Here is a 23,748-nt window from a genome sequence, read left to right as displayed (position 1 = left end):
ACAGACTTGTTTACACTCCTATGGGACTCAATTGCAAGAGTCAACTTTAAAACCACAGGACATAACGATGCAATAATGTCTTTGGTACACTTCCACTGCACAATGTCACATGAAACGTCAACATTTACTGACATTCAAAAGAAATCTTTGTCACCTTGAAGGGTTTCATTTCTCACCTCTCCCCCTTGTCTCAATTACATCTTCAAAAATGCTATTGTTATCAACCCAATTCTTAGTCACTAGACGAACTGTATATTCAGTTCCAGGCTCAAGTGCCTCAATGGGGTGAAACTTTTGGGTGGGGTTTACTGCTTCTGAAATCTTGCCGATCCCTTTACCTATGGAATGTACATATTCAAGTCATATTGATTAATTGAACTCATTAAACAAAAGGCCCGTGAAATACATAGTTATAAATAATGCAAGTAACACAAATATGACACATGAGGATTTTTAACGTTTATCATCAGATAATCTGATTTTCAAAAACAGAGAATAAACTAAAAAAACATTCTCCCTATTTGATTTTTAATATTCTATCAGATAAAACAAACAGCAGACTGAAATAATCCTGATGTTTATGAAGGGTTTTGTACATTTCCCAGGATGAAAGTTAATATTGATGGGGGATTATGGATCTGCTTTAACTAATGCGTGCTTAAAAAATTACAACTTGAAAAATGGGCTGCTTCGTATAGATAATCTGGGGTTTGATGCTTCTCCCATTGAACGGAACTCAGCAGGGAAGCACAGACAGCTTGTTATCTGGAAATGGATTCTTATATGTCTCATAAAAAAAATTAACATTGGGATTTGTAATTCATTTCTCCCCTGACAGTGATTTTCCATGTCCTTTTAAAGTCCACAATGCCCACAATGCACTGTTTTAGATACAATGGAAGCTTTCTTTTAAATCAACATTTAGGTATTTAAATGTTCTTGATGAGTTTAATATTTGATTAAGAGGTAAAAGGGAATTTCCAATAGGTCTCATTTTAGAGCCTCTTTACTTGCAAAAGGCCTACTGTAACTTTAGTCTGCATTAAGATCACAGAGTATTAAACATACCTTTTAAAAATATCATTTGTGGGTAACAGAAAGAGGACTTCTCTGAACATGAGCACTCACTGTGTGAACACCGCAAACAGTCAATTCAGCCAGGCACATTTGGACTTGTGTGTTCACATGGGGAATCTCTGTAGTTAACCAATGGGCACAACATGTGTGCTCACCCTCAATTTTAGAAAACAAAATTTGGAAGCTACCACTAGTAAGGATAGCTCTTTAATTGCATTCAGTTGCCTAATTTACGTGATTTATCTGGCCATCCTTTCGAAGTCTTTTAAGTTAAGGATTGAGCCCACGGTATAATTTGGAAACTACTTGACCAATTAGCACTGAAAGTATAATGATGCTCATTAATACTTAAGCTAGAAAACAAGCAAAGCAAGAAGCTTTGAGAGATTAGGGCTTAGTTGACAGCTGAAGAAAAAAATAAAATAAAATAAGATTAAGACCAATGTAAGCACAATCAAAGAAGCAGTTCAAGAAGTTTTCCAAGACAAGTGTACATGTATTGCAATAAGCAGTTAAATTAGTAGACCATTGGAACCCACAGGGAACACATACAGCTGAAAAACTGCTGATAGTGAAGCACAGCAAATTAGCATAAATTAATCCATCAACTGGTAGTTTTTGCTAAGTGAAGTATATGAAATTCGGACATAAGTTTTAATCAAACTACAAATTAAGCAACAGGATACCACAGGTACATTTTAATTCCATGTTCTAAAATCAAGACATCACAAAAATACATTTAATGTAAACAGTATCCATAAAGTAATAAGAATTGATGTGAACTTAAAACCCATTGTGCATTACACACCATGTAACACATATGCATGCCAAGCAGAAATGATAATCACATATTCCAATCTGCAAACAGCATAGGTCTCCTTGGGGTCACTGAATTCCTAGGAAGCAAAATGTTCAACCTAGAGCTCAATGGTATACCACAGCTGTGATTCATGGGCATTTTGTTACACCACTCTCATAAGTCCACATATCCCGCCTATTTGTTCCCCTCCCTCTCCGGGGAAATGGGGATGTCCTTAAGACTGTCCAGTGATAAGCAATTACATGATTTTTTTTTTTTTTTTTTTTTTCCTCACACGCTTTCTTTCTGGTCTGTGTTAAACAATCAATTTGGCACCTAAAGAAGAGAAAGCATTGCTAATTGGGACATGTGTGGTAGTTGGAATAGGAAAAAAAAAAAAAAAAAAAAAAAAAAAACAAACAGTGTACCACCCTGAAAAATAAGGAAATGCTCAACACACAGAAAGGTCAGTGAGCTGCAGAAATTAGCTTCAGAAAATTGAAAGCAGTTGGGTTAGGTTTTTAATCTACAATAGGGGAGAAGCATTAATAATAAAGGCATATCACCAGCACTTCTCATCCTCCCCCACTATTTATCAACCATACCATGGGACTTGCATGAACATTAAACACTGAACTGCAATTTTACAATATTCCTACTGGGCTTTGAGATTTATGAGAGCAACAGAACACACTTTTTTTTTTTTTTTTTTTTATAGAAGCTTATGGTATAAAGGGAAAAACAATATAAACTGCCCCCAAAGACTTACAAGTCTGCTAGTTCTCCAAAAGTTAGCACACCCGTTATAAAACATGCTTAACTAAAAAAGCTGGCAGTCTAACAGCTAAATACTAATTGTGGGCAACATCCTAATTTATAACCATACCTTTCTAAATACATCTGCTGCAATAAATGGGAAGATGAACTTTCATTAGTTTTTCCCTACTGCCTGGCTATTAAAAGTGTATAAATACGCACCACAAGTATCCTTCATCTTCTGTGCTTTTTTAGTACAGGAAGTAATTCATGCTAAATTGGGAATATTTTAAACTGTAGATTAGCAAACCTGCTGTGTGAAAAATTTATTGAGAAGAATTTATACGTGAGGTTACTGAGCTAGCAATCAACTGTTTGTAGGAGAGATCTGAGCTCAGACAAGAAGAAAGGTTATAGTTTGTTTCATCTCTTGCTGCGTCTCTTTTGCACTGGCTGCACTGAGGAAGGCTGCTAACAGAGAAGAAAGGAAGGCATAATACATAGCCAAGGCATAAAGTTAACTGCAAATTTGCTTAAAGTACTCAGAGACTGATATATTTAGCATATTATATTTCATATGTTTATTTTTAGGCATATTAGACATCAAGCTCACAGTGAGAGGGTTTTGAAGTAGTGACATATCACACCCTCCTCCTCCCTGTGCAGCAGGTGCCCCAGCTGCAGCAGAGGCAGCAGAACAGTGAGGCACAAATGGTAGAAAAGGAAACTTGTGAGCAAAAGTTCGAGTTCTCTTCATTGTGACAAAACAGGGTATGTTTTCTCCCAGGATCTGGGGCTTTGGTGGTAACAACGCCAGTGGTTACACATGGCTAAATCAGTTACATTTTTCCTCTTTAGCTGTGCTGGTGGCAAAAGAGAACTAAAACCATGTTTTGTTACAAATAGTTGCTTTCCTCATCTTACAATGTGTGCTGAAGTTTAGTACTTCTTGTTAAGATTTTAAAAACCCTGGGGGAGTTAAGTACCAATTGCCATTGATATAAAATGAAACTGGTGAACTTCCATTCCGTGGCTTCTCTGCAAAATAAAGCCACAGTTGTGCAGCTTCCTCTGGATGAAATTTTCATTAAAGCTTGCAATTTTGGACACACAGTAATCATTGTCAACATGTAATGCATATTTAGTAATCCTTCAGAAACACTGGTAGCTCTAGATAAAAGGAAGCTTTGTGTTAAAAAAAAAAAAAAAAAAAAAAAAAAAAAAAGAAAAAGAAAAAGAAAAAGGACTGTTATATTAAATGATTTTTTTTTCATATACGTAAGAACATTATTTTGTGTTATACTTCTGAGAGGTAGTGATCATTGGGAAATCAACATTTTCAAGGGGAAAATTAATTAGTTTGTAGGTCATTTAAGAAATACTGACTGAAAATGAAAAATTAGAGATAAAACATTTTCTAAAGACAGAATACCTTCATCTTTGGAATGAAACCAAGATAAGTCCACAAAAATTAAACTATTATTTATTTTGCAGTACAATGCAAATACCCCTTTGCCCAGGTTCTTCATGATTGCCCACAGTATTTTGTCAAAAATAGATAAAGACCTTTGGTTGTATTATAACATTTCATGTGTGAGTAATTTTTAAATAAGTTTAAGATATTTCATAGGAAAGTGGTATTTCAGTTAAGGGAGTTTGCATTAGCTGCCAATGCACATGGTGTTTGGTTATGCAACAAGGATGCTATAAATGAAAGTTTTTCTATGGCTTACTTCTATTTCTCACTAATTCTGGTGGGTCTACATTTAACCTAGAGACAAATATTAAACTGCGGCTTTCCCCCATTAAATAATTACAGGGAGACAGCATCTTCTGACAGAGGCAGCACTGTGGTTTAGGGGGCTCTGCCTCTGCTGCCAGGCATGTGCAGGCTGCAGAGCTGCACTGTTCCATCCAGGAATGAAGGAAGAGAGATGTGAGCAGAAGTTTTTATTTCCCTATCGCACCCACTCCCTGACCTTTTCGTAAAGAGTTATTAACCAAAGGGACGTGTAACTCCTGATAAACAAGAGAGAGAATCTGAAAGGTTCATTCACAGAAGAAGATGCTGCGACTGTAGACAGACAGTAGAATTTACCCATTTATCTGCACAGGGATTTATAATTATTTAATTGGCAATTTTTTTTATTTATTTTTTTTTTAAACTAAATTCAGTCATTCTTGCTGTCACTGTCAGGAAACAGTTTGCATAGAAATTACACACTTGCAAAATTATTATTTAGAGCACAATAATTTTCCCCACTCAGACTTTTTTTTTTTAGTGGTGATGCATGCATACTCACATATGTTCATAAAAAAAAAAAAAAAAAAAAAGAAAGAAAAAAAATGAGAGCGATAGAAGTGTTGCAGATCAAGTATATCAATGATAAAATGTGAATGATTCCATTGCTCCTACTTTGACATCTCCACTTTCCTGGCAGAATGCATTGTGAAATTCTTCAATACCCCTGGCACAGCCTGCACAGGCCATACCGCAGCAGTGGAAGCTATTCAGAGTCTTAAAATGAACAATGAGAACTTTATGTTTTCATTACCAAAAGCGGGATGTACTGGATATGGAATCACTGAATCAAAACCCAAAGCAGCCTGGAGTCCTCTGTCATGGAGTTTCATTTCAGAGGGCACCACATTTTATATCTGTCATTTATGTGGGTCATTTTAAGTGATGAACTTTGACTTCTGAAATCGTTCCATTTTTTCAAAGAGAGAGATTGGTTTAATTTTGAGCAATCACCTTGCTTCCCATATCACAGTCTAAAAACCCAAGAAGGTCACTGAAAAGTGTTTTTTTTTTTTTAACCTATCACATTTAGTTGAAAAATGTCCAAACAATTTACCCAGCAAATAATGACACAAAACTCTAATGGCATTTCAGTGACAGATGCAGTGTCCTAACTTAAGGTGGCTTGAGAACGAGCAAATTTGTGCAAGGGGCACACATTCATCACAGAACTGGACCCTTGCAGCTTTTGCTACTCTATTCTACATGTGTTCCACAAGAAGCAGTTGTTGCTTTTGCCAAAACAAAGTCTTAGGAAAGAAAAGAATGAGAGCAAAATGAATGGCACTGTTATTATCATTTTAAACATGTCATACAGGGATGTCAGAAATCTGACAAGGTTACTTAAAGAAATAACAGACTTTCAAGTTGCCAAAACACATCATTCTGACTGCCCAATGAAGGCCAGAAGAGGTACCTAAGAAAGTAAAATTATGTATTTTTAGCATGGGAAAAAAAAAAAAAAATAAAAAGAATCTTTTACTTTTTTTTACTGAAGAATGTTAAACCATGCTGCTTCTAATTCCTACCACCTTGTATATTACAGCACATCTGGAGTCTTCAGGGAAGAGCTGACTTGTACAGCAAGGACATTGCACATTGGGGAAGGAGCTGACTTGTACAGCAAGGAGGTACCAAACAGTCTGCAAGGATGCAGTGCCTCACCTAAAGTGAACAGTATGGTACAGGCAGCCTACTAAGCACAGCTTCTGTAAGAGGGAAGGGATGACTAGAAAACCTTGCAACAAAGGCAAAGGGGATATATCACCAAAACAGGAGTTTTTAAGGACAAAGTCTGTAAAATCTACAGAGAAATACAATGATGTAATTTGGGACTTGGACATTCCCTGGGACGATTTTCCACACAAGTCTCACAGAAACAAGTAGGGAAACCCTGGCCCAGATTTGTACACAGTGCTCCAGCCTGGGCAGGGCAATTTCCTTGTAATAATATCTGTGGGACTGCAGGTGGAAGGGGAAACCACTGCAGAGGGGAGGAAATGCCTGTGTGAGATGGGGAAAAGCCCTGGGGCTTTTCCTGCTCCAGCAGCTGAGGTCAGGCAGGACATTTCTCCTTCAGTTTATGCATCTGTTTAGAGAGGTGTGCATTCTGTAACTAGAAATGGAGCAGAGAAACATTTAGGGTAGCCTAAATTCAGCCAAAAGTGGATAAAAAAAATGGAACAAAACAGAATTTTTGTTCCACCAGTGTAGAAAGCAGCTACTATTTAATGACTGGATCCTAATCTGGGACCTCATAAGTTAAAGTACTTTGTACTTGTTTCTTTTCTACAGTTCCAGTCAACAAGGAGATTTTGCAGCTTGGAAGTCTGATAGGATATCGTGCAACAAGGACCATTTTTCTATTTTATATCAACATTGTTCCAGACTGTTATCATTGATAAAAATGATGAAGCCAGGACTCTTTTGCTTATCACATTCTCCTTCCCCACGGTAATTGCACAGCAATGGTTTCTTATTAATAGAAAGGACTTGTTCTTTGGTATTGTAGAGTTTTTAGACTTGCTGAGTACAGTATATTTTATTTCATTTCATCTGTATGAAAAAAATGAGCTATAATACAGTGCTTGTAGATTTTCCTTAAAATTGCCGATTGCCAATGTTTTAGGGTATGCTATAAGTGGCATAAAAATGTTTACTTCCAGTCTCCAATAAAATAATATATATAAAAAAAGGATTAAATACCCTACAGTCATATTTACATTCATATGGATTTTCCATGTCACATCCCTAGTACTCTTGGGAGTCCCCCATTTTCACACAAGCACAGAATTTGTTTTTATAATATTGCTGAGGACAGATTTAGATCTTCAATTTTCTGTTCACAACTAAATGCAATAGACTGATCCTAGTATAGCTTACAGAGCTAATCAGAAGGGACAGAAACACCGTACTGTATGGGAAATAGAGCAGATAAGCTCAACTTTTCTGAAGAGCTGCATGGCTGTATTAAAAACATCATTGGTTGTTCTTATGGCCAGAAAAACAAACTTATTTCCTCTAATTCCAAAGAAAATGTCAAGCCTGGAATATTCTCAGTATTTTTTTTTCCGTTATTGTTAAAGCTTCTTCACATGAAAACATATTGCCCATTAACTTACTCCCTTGAGCCATTGTTAGTCCTTCTTCCGTGACCGGATTCCCGCAGCCCTTGGCTGTGCAGGCCTTGACATAGAACTTGTACTTGGTGCTGGCGCTGAGGCCCGAGAGCCTCCAGCTGAGCGTGGACCGGTTCGCCACACTGATGTCACTCAGAGGCCCGATTTCATGAGTTTCATTTACTGAAAGAGAAAGTGAGGTCAGATCTGGCAGCCAAAGCCTGCAAAGACTCACAGTGCCAAGGGTGCTCCTGCTAGGGAGGCATGCTGTGTCCCGTTGCAGGGGTGAAGCCTGGACGAGCACACTGCACCCTCCTGCTGAGCACCAAGATGGGATCTCTCCTGCCCATGCCAACCTCCCAGCTGCTCGGTGAGCTATCACTGATCTTAAAAAGCTCCCTGATTCTAGATATGCATACACTGAGTGGGAGGGAAGAATTACTGTCTCTTAGAACATTAATTATATATGAATTGCTTTTCACTTTGCTTCCAAACATCTGCAGACTTTCACCAGCAAGTTAACGGTGGTTGTTGTGCCTCATTGCAGCTGGCAGCAGCAGCAGGAGGGGCCGTAGCTCCCAAACTACCTTAATAGTTGGTCTGAAAGCAAGTCTTCTGTACACTCAGGACTTCAGATGTTACTCAATAACATGACTCAAGAGGCAATTACCTGCATTTCTGCTACCGAGCAGGGAGGAGGTACCTACAGACAAGATGTGAAAATCCTAACGAACACAGCCGAAGTGTTCTCACTACAAAGTGTTTTGTGTTGAACAAATTTAAATTCAGTAAAAAGTACCTACAATTTATTGATTTTCTTAACTACTATATTAGGTATAATTTATAAATATGAAACAACTGAAATAGCTAGCAAAATGTGGAATAATGTATGGCAGCAATGTGAGTTTACTTGTATCAGTAAAACACACAGAAAACTTTTTGCTCTGGAAAATGACCTTGCCCTGCCCTCTAGCAGGCAGTGTGCACATCACAACTCGAAACAAGCTGCTCAGATGCTGTGGCTGTTATACAGATGCTGGAAACAGGCTTTCTCATCAGCCTTCTGCACATACAATACTCCCTACTTCTCCCTCTCTCCCCCTCCTCCCCCCCCCCCCTTTTTTTTTTTTTATAAACTAATAGTGTTTAAATTCTAAAGTCAAAGCAAAACAAGCACATACTTATCTGGTACTGTAAAATGTAGCCGGTAAGGTGGCCGTTGGCCTTCTTGGGAAGTCCCCAGGACAGTGTGACAGAGTCCTTGTCAAAGTTCAGGATTTTCAGAAAACGGGGTTGTTCAGGGACTGAAGATACAGGGATTAGTTCACAGAAAGCACTGCACAAGTCTGTCTCTATATGCACTTGTTAAATGAGGATATAGTTTAGCTCAATACCTGAAGTTCCCCAACCTACAGTTCCCCTTTCTAGTGAACAGTGTTATGACCATTGGCGATTTTACAACCACTTTAATTTATGAAATCAAGTTGTTTTGTTACATGGACAATTTAAATTTATTCCCTTCCATCCCGCTTCTTCTTACCTCCTTCTGGAGTTTCAAACACCACAGGAGAGCTTTCCGGTCCATCGCCCTTGGAGTTGTAAGCCAGAACAGTCAAGCGGAATTCACTGAAGGGCTCCAGACCAGGAATCATCCCATAATTTCTGTCTCCTACAAATGTTAGGTGGTGTTTCTCTGGGTGATGTCTTTTCCCATCCAGCATGCTTTTTGTTTTCCACCAACTGACCTGCATTGAGATTGGCATTTCTATAACAAATTACCTTTGATGGGGCTGAACACTATATTGATTTCTCTCATCTTCCCAGAAATGAGATTGTGATCTATCATTGACAAAGGATTCATTTAATAGTTTGTTAAACTGCATGCAATTAACGAGAAATTCATAACCTTATAGCCTTTTAAATGTCCACGAACTCTGTCCCTTGGTATTCCAAACCAGAAGACTTTGACCAGTGTGCTGTTGACGATATCCACTGAGACGCCGGAAGGAGCAGCATCTGGAGCTGTAAAAACAGGAGCGATGCATATTAAAGATGCTTACGGGAGCTCAGTTTCACACCATTTGTATGCTACAGGGCTTGGCTTTCCAGCTCAAGCTGTGCCAGCTCATGCAGTCTTCCTGCAGGCAAGAAAAAAGTCATTCCACCTGCATCCAGTGGGTGAAACAGGCCAATAAACATTATTTTGCGGTATCAGAGCTTTCTGCTGAGGGCTGGAATACAGGTGCACTGGGACATATGAATTTCTACACCCGTATTTATGATTTCCTGTTTCAAGTAATGCTTACAGTAGTGAGAAGAATAAAAAAATGATTAACACAGCATTCAAAAAGGCAATCATAAAGTTTTTTTTTTTTTTTTTTTTTCCCAATCAATTTCATTTTATAGCTAAACTCATTTAACGGTAGGATTTTAATCACTGCACAACAGAGAGAGCTATTATAGAGCCTAAAAGAAAAGGAATAAAAAAAAGAAAAAGAAAGAAACAAACAAACAAAAAACACAAAAGAGGCCTTGATCCACTGACAACTGAATAGTACGGAAGATAGAAGCAGATGTTAAATTAGATCCACCCTAGACACATAAAGCAAACAAACATGCTGTGGTGTCCTTATTCTCACTGTCCTCCACCTCTTCTGTGATCCAGCAAATGGGGGAGAGGAAACTTCTACAGCACTCCCCAGTGCCCACCTCTGGCTGGGCAGAGGCTGCCCTCCAGCCCAAGGCCACCCCAGTGCTAAAGCCTGATGCTGGTGAAACACCAGGATTCACTCAGTAGGTTTTAAAATCAACCTGGAGCTTTTTGACCATTTGATGTCACTTAGGATGGATGGTGCTACCTCATCACAGCTGCTGCAGAAGCTGCAGCAAGAGGAGGTGGCTGCAGCACCCCCAGTGACCACGCCAGTGGGAGTGCTGGCTGCAGGAGCTGGCTGATAAACGTAGCTCGTGGCAGTCTGGGCATCTCACTGAGCAAAAAACACATGCTGGTCTTAGGGTAAGACACTGTAGACTTTCCAAAGGCTATTCAGTCTGTCAGTTTATTTCATTTTGGGGAAAACGGATGAAAGATTTCAGATTCTGCATAGGATGAAAACTGTCTGCCTTTAATAAGATTAATTGGCAGATCTGAAAGGCAGAGCTCTTGCTGACACCCCTGCCAACTGTTCCCAGCCTCTGCCACTAAGCGTTTGCAAATGCAATAACCATTTGTATTTGGGATCAGGGAAGCTTGGCACCCCACACTAGCTGGCCACCAGGCTGTTTACTCCCTCAGTGATATAAATCCGTAAATCCTACAAAAAAAGGTTCTTTTTAAAGGGAGGTTGGCATTTCATTGCTGCAAACGGGTAAATTTCCAGTCATCCAAATACCTTCTGTAGCCATGCAGTAAACACCAAAGGGGAAAGGCTGCTTTCAGAAATGCTGGGATGGCCCCAGCAGTGCTATTACCCAGTGTCCCACAGATTGTAGAAGGGCTGTCACAGCCCTTGTGACACCAGCATTAATTCTATTAGCAGAGAAATCCTCCTGCATGCTCACCTCTCACAATGGGAGATGATTATTAAGGCCCACCATGAAATTGGAGCTCGAAGAGGACATGGAAAGGGTCAGTATCAGAAGTGGTGGCTGTGACCTAGGGCGGCCCAGGCATCTATTATCTGAACGTGGGTAGCACGGGGAGAAAACTGCTTTGGTTTGGCCCAGACTATGCACAGTTGGCAAAGCCCAAGAGCAGAGGTGGGCCAGTGCTGAGAAACTCCATGGAGAGGGCTCGGAGCAGGAGTAAGCCCGAAGCTAGGCCTTGTGGTGGAGGAAGATTTCTCCAGAGACAAGGGGAGGCCTGGGAGGGGGCTGTGCCACCAGGGGGACACAAAAAGCTGTTGGACAGAAACCCAAGCTAAAGGTTTGTCCCCCCTGAGCTCAGCACAACTGCTGCAGTAATTCACAGACTTCTTTGTGGACTGCAGCCTTCAAATGAATATCCAGATTAAATCAGCACTGAGATGAATAAAAGCATGAGGGACCTGTCCACAGAGCTGGAGTCCACTGTGCCCAGCACAAGAAGTGTCTGTCTCTCTGGCAGCCCAGCACTTTCAACAGCTGTATTTAGGCATTTTGGCTGCAGGCTGCCCAATCTATCGCTCCCCGTCTAAATGTTTTGCATCACAAGACACACTCACTAAGCACATTTTTCACGGGAAAAGTCCCGTTACTTACTATCCTCTCCTGAATATCCAGTGGTGACGTTTGGTTCAGGACCAGTTCCTAAATTATTTACTGCTTGGACCTTGATCTCATAGGGCACGAAAGTGGGGGTGTTCCTCAGGGTCAGGGAGTGTTTCTTCACCAATTCCTCGTTCCAATCGGTCTCAACGCCCCGCTGCCGCCAGCTGACTTTATACTCCAGCCCTGGCCCATTTCGCTCCGTGGGCTTCAATGGCTGTGGGAGAACAGGAGATGTTAAAAGAGACCCATAAGTTGTTGGGATTTGTTTTGTTTTGCTTTGATTTTTTTTTTTTTTTTCTGTGATTTAAACTGCATGCCTTTTAGCGCAACTAAAATGCATATTTTGGCATAAGGCTATTTGTGCCTTTTAGTACAGCTAAAATGCATTTCATCTTAGAATTTTATGTAGCACAGCAAGTTGGGTCATTAAAATTTAGATTTGTTCTAAATACGTGCCAAATGCTTGAAATTATGCCTGGTCATTTAATGGGCAACTGCTGTGCTATCAGTTCTTACTGATCAGCTGAAGACTTCGTCACAGCATGGTTCTCATCTAATTAACACAAATTTATAAAATATTAGAAGACATATAACAATGGCTTGTCATGAGACATTCTCCAATTGAGTTTGTTCCTCTGAAAATGTACCTCTTTAATTAATAATGTTAATTGGTCACATGCACTACCCCAAAATGATGTGTATGTGTTTTGGGGGGAGGTTACCAGTCCATTGAAATATCTGTGGATATTTTCCACCACAAACTACTCTTAAAAATATTTCAATGAAACATTATACATATCAAATATATAACGCCTGATATGTAGCCAAGCCACACACAAAGGCCAGATCAGCACACCTTGGTCAGAGAAGTGCAGAAGCCTGAAATGAAACGACATCAACTGAGTGTCAGCAGAGCACTGTTTCCCACTGACCAGCTCATCCGCTGCTCCTCGCATGTGGGGACTGAAGGTGATGCAAAGAGCATCTATAAAACTTGAACAGATCTCTTCAAGGCATGCCAAAAAAATGAGTGTTGTTCCATGGTATTAATTTGTCCTACGAGTTGACTTACCAAAAACTCATTGAATTCTGTTCAGCTGGGGCAGGACAATGTTAAGCAAACCTAGCTCTTGGCCATGTGCAAAAATTCCCTTTTACTTGCTCTGAGGGTACAAGGACCAAAGCCATGCACCCTCCCATTCATGACCTTCAGGATGACTGTGGTGAAAGGGCTGGTATGCCACACAGCTTTCTAATAGGCAGTGCTGGGTTGAAGCTCCTCCACGGCAAAGAACCCATGGAATGGGATTTGCAAGAGAAGCTGGAGAAGTAAAAATTCCTACTCAAAAATAACTTCTTGTTTGGAATAAAATTTCAGCACTGCTTGACTCCTATTTTGATCTCCCTTAATGCTGCAAATCCTTGGCTGAAAAGCTAGTCACTAATGCTCATCTGGTCTCTTAATCCAAAGTAGGCAGATTAACATCATTTTGCAGCCTTTGTCTGCCAGAAATAGTATTTTTTTTTTTCTTTTTTTGTGAAATTCAGTGCCTAGCATTTTCTCTGGAAGGCATGCAGAAAACACCATAAATAAATGAATATCCTGTTTATGACATTTAAATGATTCAACGAGATTTAACAAAGCCTTTCCATCCCATTCTCTCTCTTTAGCCTCAATTTTCACTTTTACTTTTGCCATGTCTGAGCTGGGATTACTGGCAGGGATGGTGGTTCCTTCCCAGCTCAGCCTAGGCTTCAGCCCACTGCTGGCCCTAGCACCTTCACCCACCCGTGATGAGTACCACCACTCTGCTTTTCCTCCAAGAAGCAGGTTTGTCTTCCTTGACTACATCATTCAGCAAAAATCCACTTTCAAATCCAAGTCAACAGATCTAGAGGGCCATCTCCTTTTTGGCATGATTATAGCCTGAAGTGCAAATTCGCACTTGGGAAATATTTATTGTTCTTTGCTGCAAGCAGCAGATTGAAAAGTAAATCTCATGTAAATTGTGTTTAATTCAAGCCACAAAAAAAAAAAAAAAATAAATATGCGTCCTTCCACAGTTGTTGAAGCTTGTGTTAAATGGAGGAATATATATCTCTCTAAATTGTTGGCACAGAAGCTGTAAGCTTAAAAGTCAGAGAAATTGAAGTCTGGAAACCATCCTCAACACTTTTACGTGATTCCTTTGACACATGATCAGGAACTGTATCTGCACTCCTTTAGCTTGTGGTGTAGAAATTCAAACTCATGTTCTCTTGGCCAAGTGATCTGAGTCATTGTCAAACCTCCAGGCTCAAGGAGCAGAAACTGTGCCTGGCCAAGGAACAGGTCCTCTACCTGGCCCTGGCTGCTCCTCCTGCAGAGCAGGGTAAGACCATGGCTATTGCAAGCACTCCCTTGCATGCAAGAAGCACAGAAGAGGGGCATACTCTAGGTAATTTCTCAACGTACATACAGCACTTCTGTATTTCCTTACAGCCTGCAAAGTTTAGTTGGAAAAAGTTGCCTTTTGAAACAAAAAATGAATCTAGGGAAGGAAACCCAAACATTTAAGTCAATAATAATTTAACCTTCGACTGAAGTAGCATCAATGATCCTACCTACAGAATTTGCTAGTGTTTACTTAAAAGCATTAACTTTAATTAATAGGGAGAAGGGGAAATAAAGTCAAGGGAACCATTATTTCTATCCCTCTCTCTCTCTTTTTAAAAATGTATTTGCATTAAAACAACATCCTGATAACTTTCGTGCTGCTCTAGGAACTGCTGCTTGAAGAGAGAACCTGTTCCCAATATTGTAGCATTGACAGACACGTTTGCATTACCTCCCATTTCATCACCATTTCATTTGGTTCAGAAGCTTCAACTCGGATGTTTTCTGGGTTCTTGTCTGGAGCTGAAACCACACAGGTAATAAGGTTAGTTTCCATATTTCTATTTTTATTTGCATGTGTTATTTAAATAATAAACAAATATGTATTTATTAAATACATATTTGAAAACTTTTCTTGTTTCTGTATTACTGAGAGTGAAAAACACCTAAACAAAGAGTGCTCATGAGCTTAATTACTTGGATCAGCAAAAGCTGCTGTGAACAAAATGAGTTGTTTATGCAGTTTTGATTCCTAAGTGCCCTTGTTGGTTGGAGCCACCAGCTAACATGAAACTGTGACTTTTGGATTTCAAAGCACCAGATGTAGGGGGATTATTAGGAAGAGATTTTTCTCCCTGTGGGGATAGTAAACAGAAGGTATATCATTAGTGGGGCGCACACAGCTGAAAAGCTGAAGAAAGACCTGGAATTGAAGTGAAAGAGAAAAAAAAAAAAAAAAGAAAGAAAGAAAAATGCCAGGGAATGCAAATGCCAGGTTGAACAGTTGGCCTCTAAAATGACTTTCAGGGATACAGCATTTTCTGTTATGGTGAGAAATGCACTGTGAATGAACACTTTTGACAAGCTTATAGCTGCTGAAAGGCTCCCCATAAATCCTGAAAATTCTCACCAGCACCTGCATGTCCATAAATGGCTGCAACGAGCCTTAAAGGCACAAAATCAGCAGAGTTCAGAAAAGCTTTGTGTTACAGGTATGTGGGTAGGAAACACACTGCTAGCCATAGCAACAGAAATTCCTCATTTTGGCATCCCCAGACTGATGTCGGCAGCTGCAGGGGTGAATCCTCTCTTTGGCGAAGATACTTCCTTGGCATGCAGGATGGCTGGACTTGGCTTTGGTGTGTGCAGAGTGCTTCAGTATCTCATCTCCTACCACACACATTGAGCAGAAAAAGTAGTACAAGCAACCTGACATCTTTATGCCCCTCAGAAGGAGAAGAGGGCAATGCTATTCCTGGTAAAGCACTAAAAATATTCACATAAAAAAAACTAGATGGCAGTGTTTACCAGCTGGAGGCGTTGCATAGCGCAGCGATGGTTTACTAGGCTGGCTCCTTCCAACAGCATTCACGGACACGACACGAAACTGGTAATTCATGTATGGGGCCAGGGTCAGAAGGGCTGTGGTGTCATTCCCAGGGACTTGGGTCAGCTCCTGCCACCTCCCCGGCTCCCACTGGCTCTCTTCATACTCTATAATGGACTCTGTGGAGGAGAGAAAACAAGGCAGAGGAAAACAGGCAGCACCCTTATGAACTGCTTATAAATAGCAGGATAGAAATGAACTTAGAGTAAATTAACTGTCATAGTAAAACCGATTAAGGACAGCTTTGAGCACGGTTTGTTTATTCTGACAGCCGTGATGTGTCATTATGCTAAATGATGTAAGGTGATGCTACCAAAATCCTTCATACCATTAACAGGGCTGTTATGGCTGGCCCCAGCCTTCCAAGACAGTCGAACACTTCGGTTTTGATGTTCTGAGAGCTGCAGATCTTCTGGTGGATCAGGAACATCTGAGACAACAAAGAGCTGTCAAGAGCGTGGCAATTATTCCTGTTTATCTGGCATTTTTGAAAAGACTGGAACAGCAAGCTCCAGTGAAGGCAGTTGTAAAACATCTTCTGATTTCAAAATGGACAGGATTAGGAAAGTAAGAATTTCTTTTAAAGAGCCTGGTTTGTTACAGAAAAATACACTGAGTCTTTTGATTCTGCTTTCTCCCCTATAAATGCAATATCCCTTCTACAAGTGTATTTCCATCTACTCTCATTAGCCTTGCTTGGAGCAACAGAGTTTTCTGTGCAAATCATCACTAGGATTTATATAATCACTAATAGATATTGACACTGCTCTCAGCAGAAAGTTATATTAGAATCACTTGGATTTACTGTGGTGCAAACCAGAGTGGTAGGAGGAGGCTTGGCTCTCACAGTTATTGAACCTGGCTTTTAGAGCATGAGTGAAAGGATAATATTCATTATCACAGCCATGGGGATCTATATTAAAAGGAAACAACAAAATTCATTACTTGCCAGCTCAATTAGTGCTGTCCAGAGAATATATCAAGTTAGTTGTGTAGCTCGTGGTTGGTGTGATAACTGCACTGCACCTCTTGGGGACTAGCATGGGACTGCCAAAGCCTTGAGCACAGGATGACCGTGCTGATGCTCTGTACACACTAGAGCTTGCTTTTTATGTACGTGGTTGTCAATTTGAAATCTGATTATATTGGATTAGCCTGGTAATTGGATTGCATAAAATCTGTTGTAAAAGAACAATTTCTTATTGCAGGGGTCTGATGGTTACCCCTCATCCCTCCAAAGTTGCACACACTACTCCTCCTTAAACATGTAGTCTTGAACACAAAACTGCATTCACCAAGAAAACAATCTCAGAGCTTTTGTAGGAAAGCTTCCTGGGCATGAAGCTAGAGTTTCAAAATCAAAAAAATTTATGGATCAAGGAAATGAAATTACGCAACTCTTGATTGGTGTTTGACCTCCTTCTGCCCCAACATTCTAACTACATTTTGGTTGACAATGTCATTTCTTACAGGAAAAGCAGCTGGCTCAATGAATAACACTGTCCCTGTCATTGTGAGAGCAATTAGTAGGAACTATACAGAGTTTTTAAAATAACAATGTTGAGTTTTTTTGTTTTATATATAAGGGAACATCAAAAAGTTTAAAAGATTATGTTTGTGTGCTACGGTATATGGTGCTATAATTTTTTATTTGAAGACAGTGATGGTATATCTTTGAGGTATCCATCCTGCTCTCTGTTTATTAACACGAGAACAAACACCTAGAAGTATTTTAACAGAATACATCTTCTGTGCTCATTTGCCCATATTTTGATATCTCCATCTGTTCCATGTTTAGTTCTTTAGTCATCTCACAGGTCTTTCATTGCAAGAGCCTGAATTTTTTCATTTGGAAAATAACAGATACTGTTAATCCATCAAGACCTTTCTTATGTACAATAAACAAGAAAAAACAAGCACAAGAATGTTTTTCCCCTTCTGTAAATCAACTTTTTAAAAACGAACAAAATGCTTCATGAAATTTTCATAAGTAACATAACAGTTTACAAACATCTTGAGTTATATACTACTAAAGAACGCAGTACCATAAATAATGTGCATAGCATCTACTTAATTTACTATTTACTGAAAAATACCATTCATTTAAAGTGTGAAAATATCCTGAAGGTCAGATTGTCTTAGCTCCTGTTAGCAATCACTGCCAGAAATAAACAAAAATATAAAACAAACAAACAAACCAACCCTGAAATTAAAACAACACAAAACTCTCAGCAAAATAGCATTCTAGTGATTGTCTGATGTCCTTAGGTAAGTGTTAGAGGCTGATGTTGCAAAGGACTGCACATCACTACACAAATTCATCTCCTTAATTTTGAGCAGCCTTTCAGGACAGAAGACTGGTGGTAAGGATGCTCAAAAGCAAGGTCAAGCTTCAGACTGTGGGTCAAATCCTTTCTCTGCTATGAATTTACCTTTTGCCACTGGGCAATAATTTATTACTGAGGTTTGGTAACTGAAATGGGTAAAAGAACTAATTAAACGAAAGTGCACACTCGATTGCACCAACCTGACTGCACACTAGGAAAGTATCCTCTTACCAAGAACAATTAACCGTGATTCCGCTACAACACTGTCTAGGGAAGTGCTAGCCACACACATATAAACTCCTTGATCCTCCAATGTCACACTTGAAATGAACAGTGTATCCATGTCCACAATTATCCTACAGGGCAAGAAAAAAGGCACATACAATTAAAAAAATATATAGAAAAATCTGTAAGATAAGCATATGTCTGACACTGTTCACTGAAAAACAGTTCTTGAATAAACTTGTTAAGGGAACATTTTGAATAACATAATTGAACGTTAGGCTTATTATTTGAAAATGCGATTGTAGTTGTATTATACACTGTGCTGTAGACTATTATTTGTATTTTGTAGCAATTTAGCCTCTATGGCTGGAAGTTGGCATATCTTCTCTTGATCTGAAAAGAGCCACATTGATATGCATCAGCTGAGGGTTTGGCACATAGGGTTTTGGCACATCATTAATGAGGGAAATACACAGGCTTTGTGTATACATTTTTAAGAGGACTGAATAAAACCCAGCATTCCCAGCCCACCTGTGTCATGTCCTATGCACCAGGGGCAGTTGGCCTTAACGCAGGCCCATGGGTTCTGTCAGGGTGAAGACTGATCTGGTCTTTACCTGGTACTCTCTCCCCACCCTCTGTGGCCTCAGCAGGATCTTCTTCCATACCTCCTGCACTGCAGCGTTTAGAAAATAACCTTTCTGCTGTGACTAATTAATAAAGACATCCGTGTGCCCATTGTGGGACCTTTCATATGGAATAAAGTCTAGGCTCCATCCCATTAAAGGGACAAACAGGTATAAACACAGGAAAATACTAGTTAAATCCAAGTGGAGAAACAAAATCCCAGTTGACTGCACGGAGTTTAGAGTTATATTCCTGGGTTAAACCAACATTTATGCAGCATTATACGATGACAGTGAAAGAGAGTAAACAAAAACAACAGTAATAATAATTTTCCAGTCACAGCTCAAAACTCATACAGATGCATATATATGTATGTAGACAAAATGCAGATCTAGTCATATATTGCATGAAGAATTCCTGCAGACATAAATTTGCATTTCAAGCTATTAAGTTTCATGTTTATTAATACTCATGTTCCAGCACTACACAGCATTATTTCAGCTGAGCTCAAGAAAACTCTTGTTCTTCTCTGCTTACCTGCTGTCTTGTGTGCTGTTGACTGGCAGCTGATCTCCATCTTTCCTCCAGGATAATTTGAAGCTGTTTTTCAAGTGTGAATCATACTCAGACTGACATTTCAACAAAATTGAATGTGATTTCAACACTCGGGGGTTCTTTGGAGTAATGACAATTTTTGTAGCATCTGGTGGATCACAGAAAACACTTTGATTAGGAGAGAGAAACTATTACATCAAATTTTCACCAAGCACTTCATATATAAAAATCAACCTCAGGAGCAGTGATCATATCTTCACCTATCTATCTATCTATCTCTATATACAAACATTTCAAGCGGAGGAGGTTGGTTTTGAAATGGAGATTTGACAGGATATAATTTTATATCTTGAAAATTTCTATTTTAGTTCAGTCCAAACCAACATATTCAAGAAACACAAGTGCACACAAACACACAAAGTCACAGGTGAAAATACTTGTTAGCAGACTGTTATGAAATGAATGATACAAAAAAAAAAGCTTGAATATGATTTTTATGTCCAATTGCTATTTGAAATAGGCTTTGGCAATGACCCAAGAAAAATTACAAGCTTATTAAAGTCGAGTGAGAAAAAAATATTGCAATCAAGTTTGTTCTTTTAATTGACTCTAATCTAAATGCAGAAACAGATGAATAAGTAGGAAGAAAGCACTTGGCTTCACTCCTCTATACAGTGAAATACTGCTTTGTGAGAATTTTATTGTACATTTTCATGTTTATTATAATTGTAAAACTTACAAAGCAAAGAGACTGGCCCAAAATAGAACACAATTTTTTTTTTTTTTTCTTGAGTTAGTTACAGCAAACTGAGAGTGCTTTTGAGGACTTTGCTAATTGAGTATTGAAGTTGATCATTGTTTTTACTTTTTACTAAGTATCTATTTAAGTAAAAAAAAAAAAAATGTAAATATAAAACCTTATCAAAGGTCTTTCTATTCATAAGTGAAACATTACCTCTTATATCCAGATTCGCTGTGATTGCTCTTTTTCCAACCGAGTTTGAAGCCCAGCAAGCATATGATCCTGAGTCGTCTTTCTTTGTTTCTTTGATCTCTAGGGTGCCATTTTTATTTAATTCATAGCGTAATGCTGAGAGTGTCTCTACGCTATCATCCTTAGTCCTAAAGAGGATAATAGTTATGGCTTATTTCTGGTGTTGTAGAAACTATTATTTCACAGAAACATAGAATGGCTCGGGTTGGGAGGGACCTTAAAGATCATCTAGTTCCAACCCTCCTGCCATACGTTTTCATATTCCATGGTTTACAGATAGTGCGGGGGACTCAGGAGTCTGGGGTCAGCAAGTCACTTTACTTACATGCAGGCAAATCATAAAGGGACATAAGCTTTCTGCAAACCTGAAATACGTTGACAGTGTCTACCAAGATCTTTAAACTACTCTGGCTGAGTCTTTAATCCATAGCTGTCATGTGCAATTTTATTGCACCTGTCAAATGCTATGGCAATCCAGTGATTTCCAACTACATGGAACCATTTCCAGGTGAACATGTTCTGTAAGTCATTGCCTTTCAACCCCAGCAATGTGTCCAAACTTTAAAAATTACCAATGTTAAACTAACACTGATGAAGTTGCAACAGGATTTGGCTACATAAGGCATGGTTCTGCTTAATGAATATCCCAACACCTCTTCACGCAGGTACTGAGGACTTTCATTAACTGTTTTTCCACCCCCTCTTTAATTCAATGTGGTAAGGTTCTTGAGGAAAAGTATATTTATTAAAAAATATACATATATTAAACACATTTTTGTTACAAACTGCAAATTTTAATTCCACAACATGAGCACATGAGTGTTTGGGAAGCCTGTTTGAACCTGTTTCATGTGAAGAAGTGAGTTCTCAGTAACTTACCATCTAATATCTGCTGCAGGCGAGGCAAAAAATTCACAGTGCAGGAAGGCACTGTAACCCACAACTGTGGCATAGTTTTCACCATCTGAGGTCAGTATTAAGGGAGCAATATCTGCAGAACAGAATGCAAAACAAGCAGCACTGAACTTCAGAACTGGGAATATAAATACAGTCCCTGCATCATACCCTTTTCCCACCATACAAAGGCCAAAGGCTTGGCCACTTAGCAGGAATTTCACTGCCTTTTTGCTCCTGCACTGAGCAACTGAGTTTCCATAAGCCTCAATGACAAAGATAACAGTGGTTGACTGCTGGACATGTCAGACCATGAAAGCTCATCTCCAAGACAAAAAACAGACTAGTTTTGCTTCCTCTAGAGACTTCTCTTATTAAATAAATTCCCATGACAATCTGTCTTCAAAGAAGAGGCTCAGTATCACAACTGAAATTAAAGATTAACAATACACAGTACACTTAATAATTTAAAAACACAGTCGTGGCCACAATCTAGTCCACAGTGATCTTAATACATTTGAATTCCAAAGATTTTGAGCCCCAAACAACTATATTGTTAAAATAAGAAATATATAAAAGCTCATGACCACTCAAGCTAAGTGTATAATGTTGCCCATGATAAGGCTTGTTGCACTAGTTTGGACAACGTATTTCTTAAAATCCAGGGCCAATGCAACAGAACAGAGACCTGGTTAATAATCCCACAACTATTCTGAAGACTTAAGAGGTATCAAAATGGGAAGCTTTAGTTACATTTTTCTTGATAAACTTGAAGAGTTGGGAGACTACTCACTGAGAACATTCACATTGGCGCTAGCAAGGATGGTACCATGCTTGTTGCTGGCCTCGCACTGGTACACGGCACTGTCCTGAAGCTGAAGGTTGGTGAGGCTGATCTCTCTGGCAGAGATTCTCCCTCTGAAGGTCCTACCTGAAAAGAGCCAGACTTTGTCAATGTTCAGTTCAAACCAAACCAAACCGTATATAAAGTTTCAAAACAGTAGTGATAACACCAACACAACAGGAAGCAGGGCCTGTGCTCCCCAGACTCCAACGAGTCTTTTGTGCTAATTCTGAAGCAGTAAGACCAAGAGACCTCAAAAGCACAAGTACCACCCCATATCCCAAACAGATGGGAGCAATACAGGGTTACGTACTCACAGCCACTCCATACCTGCACCTCTTTCACCTCCCTTCAAGTTCATGTTTAAATAGAAGCCTTATTAATTAAATATGAAAATATGCTTAAACAGATGTCACACAAGACATTATTTAGTGCATTAGGCTTTTTGTGCATTCCAGGGGCACAACACAGACACGTCCTATCCAGCCACCTCCTAAAGAAGGCTGTAGGACCTTGTACTTACTGTCAATGGGCATCCCGTTAAGTTTCCATTGAATGGTTGGCTCTGGGTTGCCAATCGCCTCGCACAGCAGCACAAGGTTTGTTCCTACGCTGTAAACACCACCTTCTGGCTCCTTAATCCACCGAGGAGGCTCTGTAGAGAGGGGACATGGCAGGTAGCAGGTGACACAGCAGGACAAGTCTGACTGCTATTACCGTAGTTCTCCAGGAGATGGCAAACGCTACCAGCAGTAGCCACCAGCTCCTAGCAGCCTTTTGTGCAACCGGAGCGTACTTCATGCAAACCAATGCTACAAAAGGTAAAATTACCATTAGTATACATCAGTTTCTGTCCTTCAGGCTTTGTAAAATGCAAATGTCAGAGGGAAGAGTGTAGGATATGGGCAGTGTTTACCGAAGTGGAAAACAAATGCAGAGAAGATGAGAGGTGAGGCTGGGGAGGGAGGTAAACTTAATGGTGTCAGGATTTTCACAAGGACCCTCAAACATAAGGCTGTGGTCTCTGAAATGACGTGAGACTATTTCAGCTACTCAAACAAGATGCAGATAACCATTCAGCTCGAATACTCAGTAGACATGAGCAAATGGCTTGCATCGACTTGCCCAGGAGCAGCCAGAGGGCAGAGCACGATGATGCAGAGGCGATGCTGAGCACCTCCATCTGCTCATCTGTGGGTGCTGAGGAAACACATTGTGCTTTTCAATATCCCGCTTTTCCACCCTATATTCATCTCCGATGCTGATCCATAACATATTTAGATATGATGAGACATTTTCTGACCAGTGATTGAGGACCAGTCCTGAAGAGTCCCCCACAGGGTGGTGGTAGAGGAGCAGCGTTTTCCTGCTGCATTCTCTTTCCCCAGCACTGGCAGCTAAACCAGAGCATCCCCTGAGCATCAGCTACCCAGAACTCATTGGAAAAACAAACAAACAAAAAAACACAACAACTGTAAGGGAGGGAAGGAACAGAGAGG

At 39.7% G+C, this 23,748-nt stretch overlaps 1 protein-coding gene across 8 annotated transcripts in view; it reads right to left on the bottom strand.

Moving 5' to 3' along the window:
- CHL1 (cell adhesion molecule L1 like) overlaps positions 1-23,748 on the bottom strand; it is a 157,189-nt gene that overhangs the window by 34,972 nt on the left and 98,469 nt on the right. For 7 of the 8 annotated variants that reach the window (XM_032194465.1, XM_032194459.1, XM_032194460.1 and 4 more), the window contains 15 exons: positions 22,773-22,904; positions 22,199-22,336; positions 21,391-21,502; positions 20,473-20,639; positions 19,500-19,665; positions 18,342-18,466; positions 16,112-16,213; positions 15,705-15,902; positions 14,629-14,699; positions 11,792-12,014; positions 9,459-9,574; positions 9,093-9,297; positions 8,734-8,856; positions 7,556-7,735; positions 177-338 (listed from right to left, as the gene is read on the bottom strand). In XM_032194465.1, the coding sequence (XP_032050356.1) occupies positions 177-338; positions 7,556-7,735; positions 8,734-8,856; positions 9,093-9,297; positions 9,459-9,574; positions 11,792-12,014; positions 14,629-14,699; positions 15,705-15,902; positions 16,112-16,213; positions 18,342-18,466; positions 19,500-19,665; positions 20,473-20,639; positions 21,391-21,502; positions 22,199-22,336; positions 22,773-22,904 (2,220 nt within the window). The remainder of the gene's footprint in view (positions 1-176; positions 339-7,555; positions 7,736-8,733; positions 8,857-9,092; positions 9,298-9,458; positions 9,575-11,791; positions 12,015-14,628; positions 14,700-15,704; positions 15,903-16,111; positions 16,214-18,341; positions 18,467-19,499; positions 19,666-20,472; positions 20,640-21,390; positions 21,503-22,198; positions 22,337-22,772; positions 22,905-23,748) is intronic. The other variant, XM_032194463.1, reaches the window with a different exon arrangement.

Source organism: Aythya fuligula, chromosome 10, assembly GCF_009819795.1.
Source record: "Aythya fuligula isolate bAytFul2 chromosome 10, bAytFul2.pri, whole genome shotgun sequence".
Taxonomy (NCBI): Eukaryota; Metazoa; Chordata; class Aves; order Anseriformes; family Anatidae; genus Aythya; species Aythya fuligula.
Note: the sequence above shows the minus strand (reverse complement) of the source record. Positions and strands in the feature narration are given on the sequence as shown.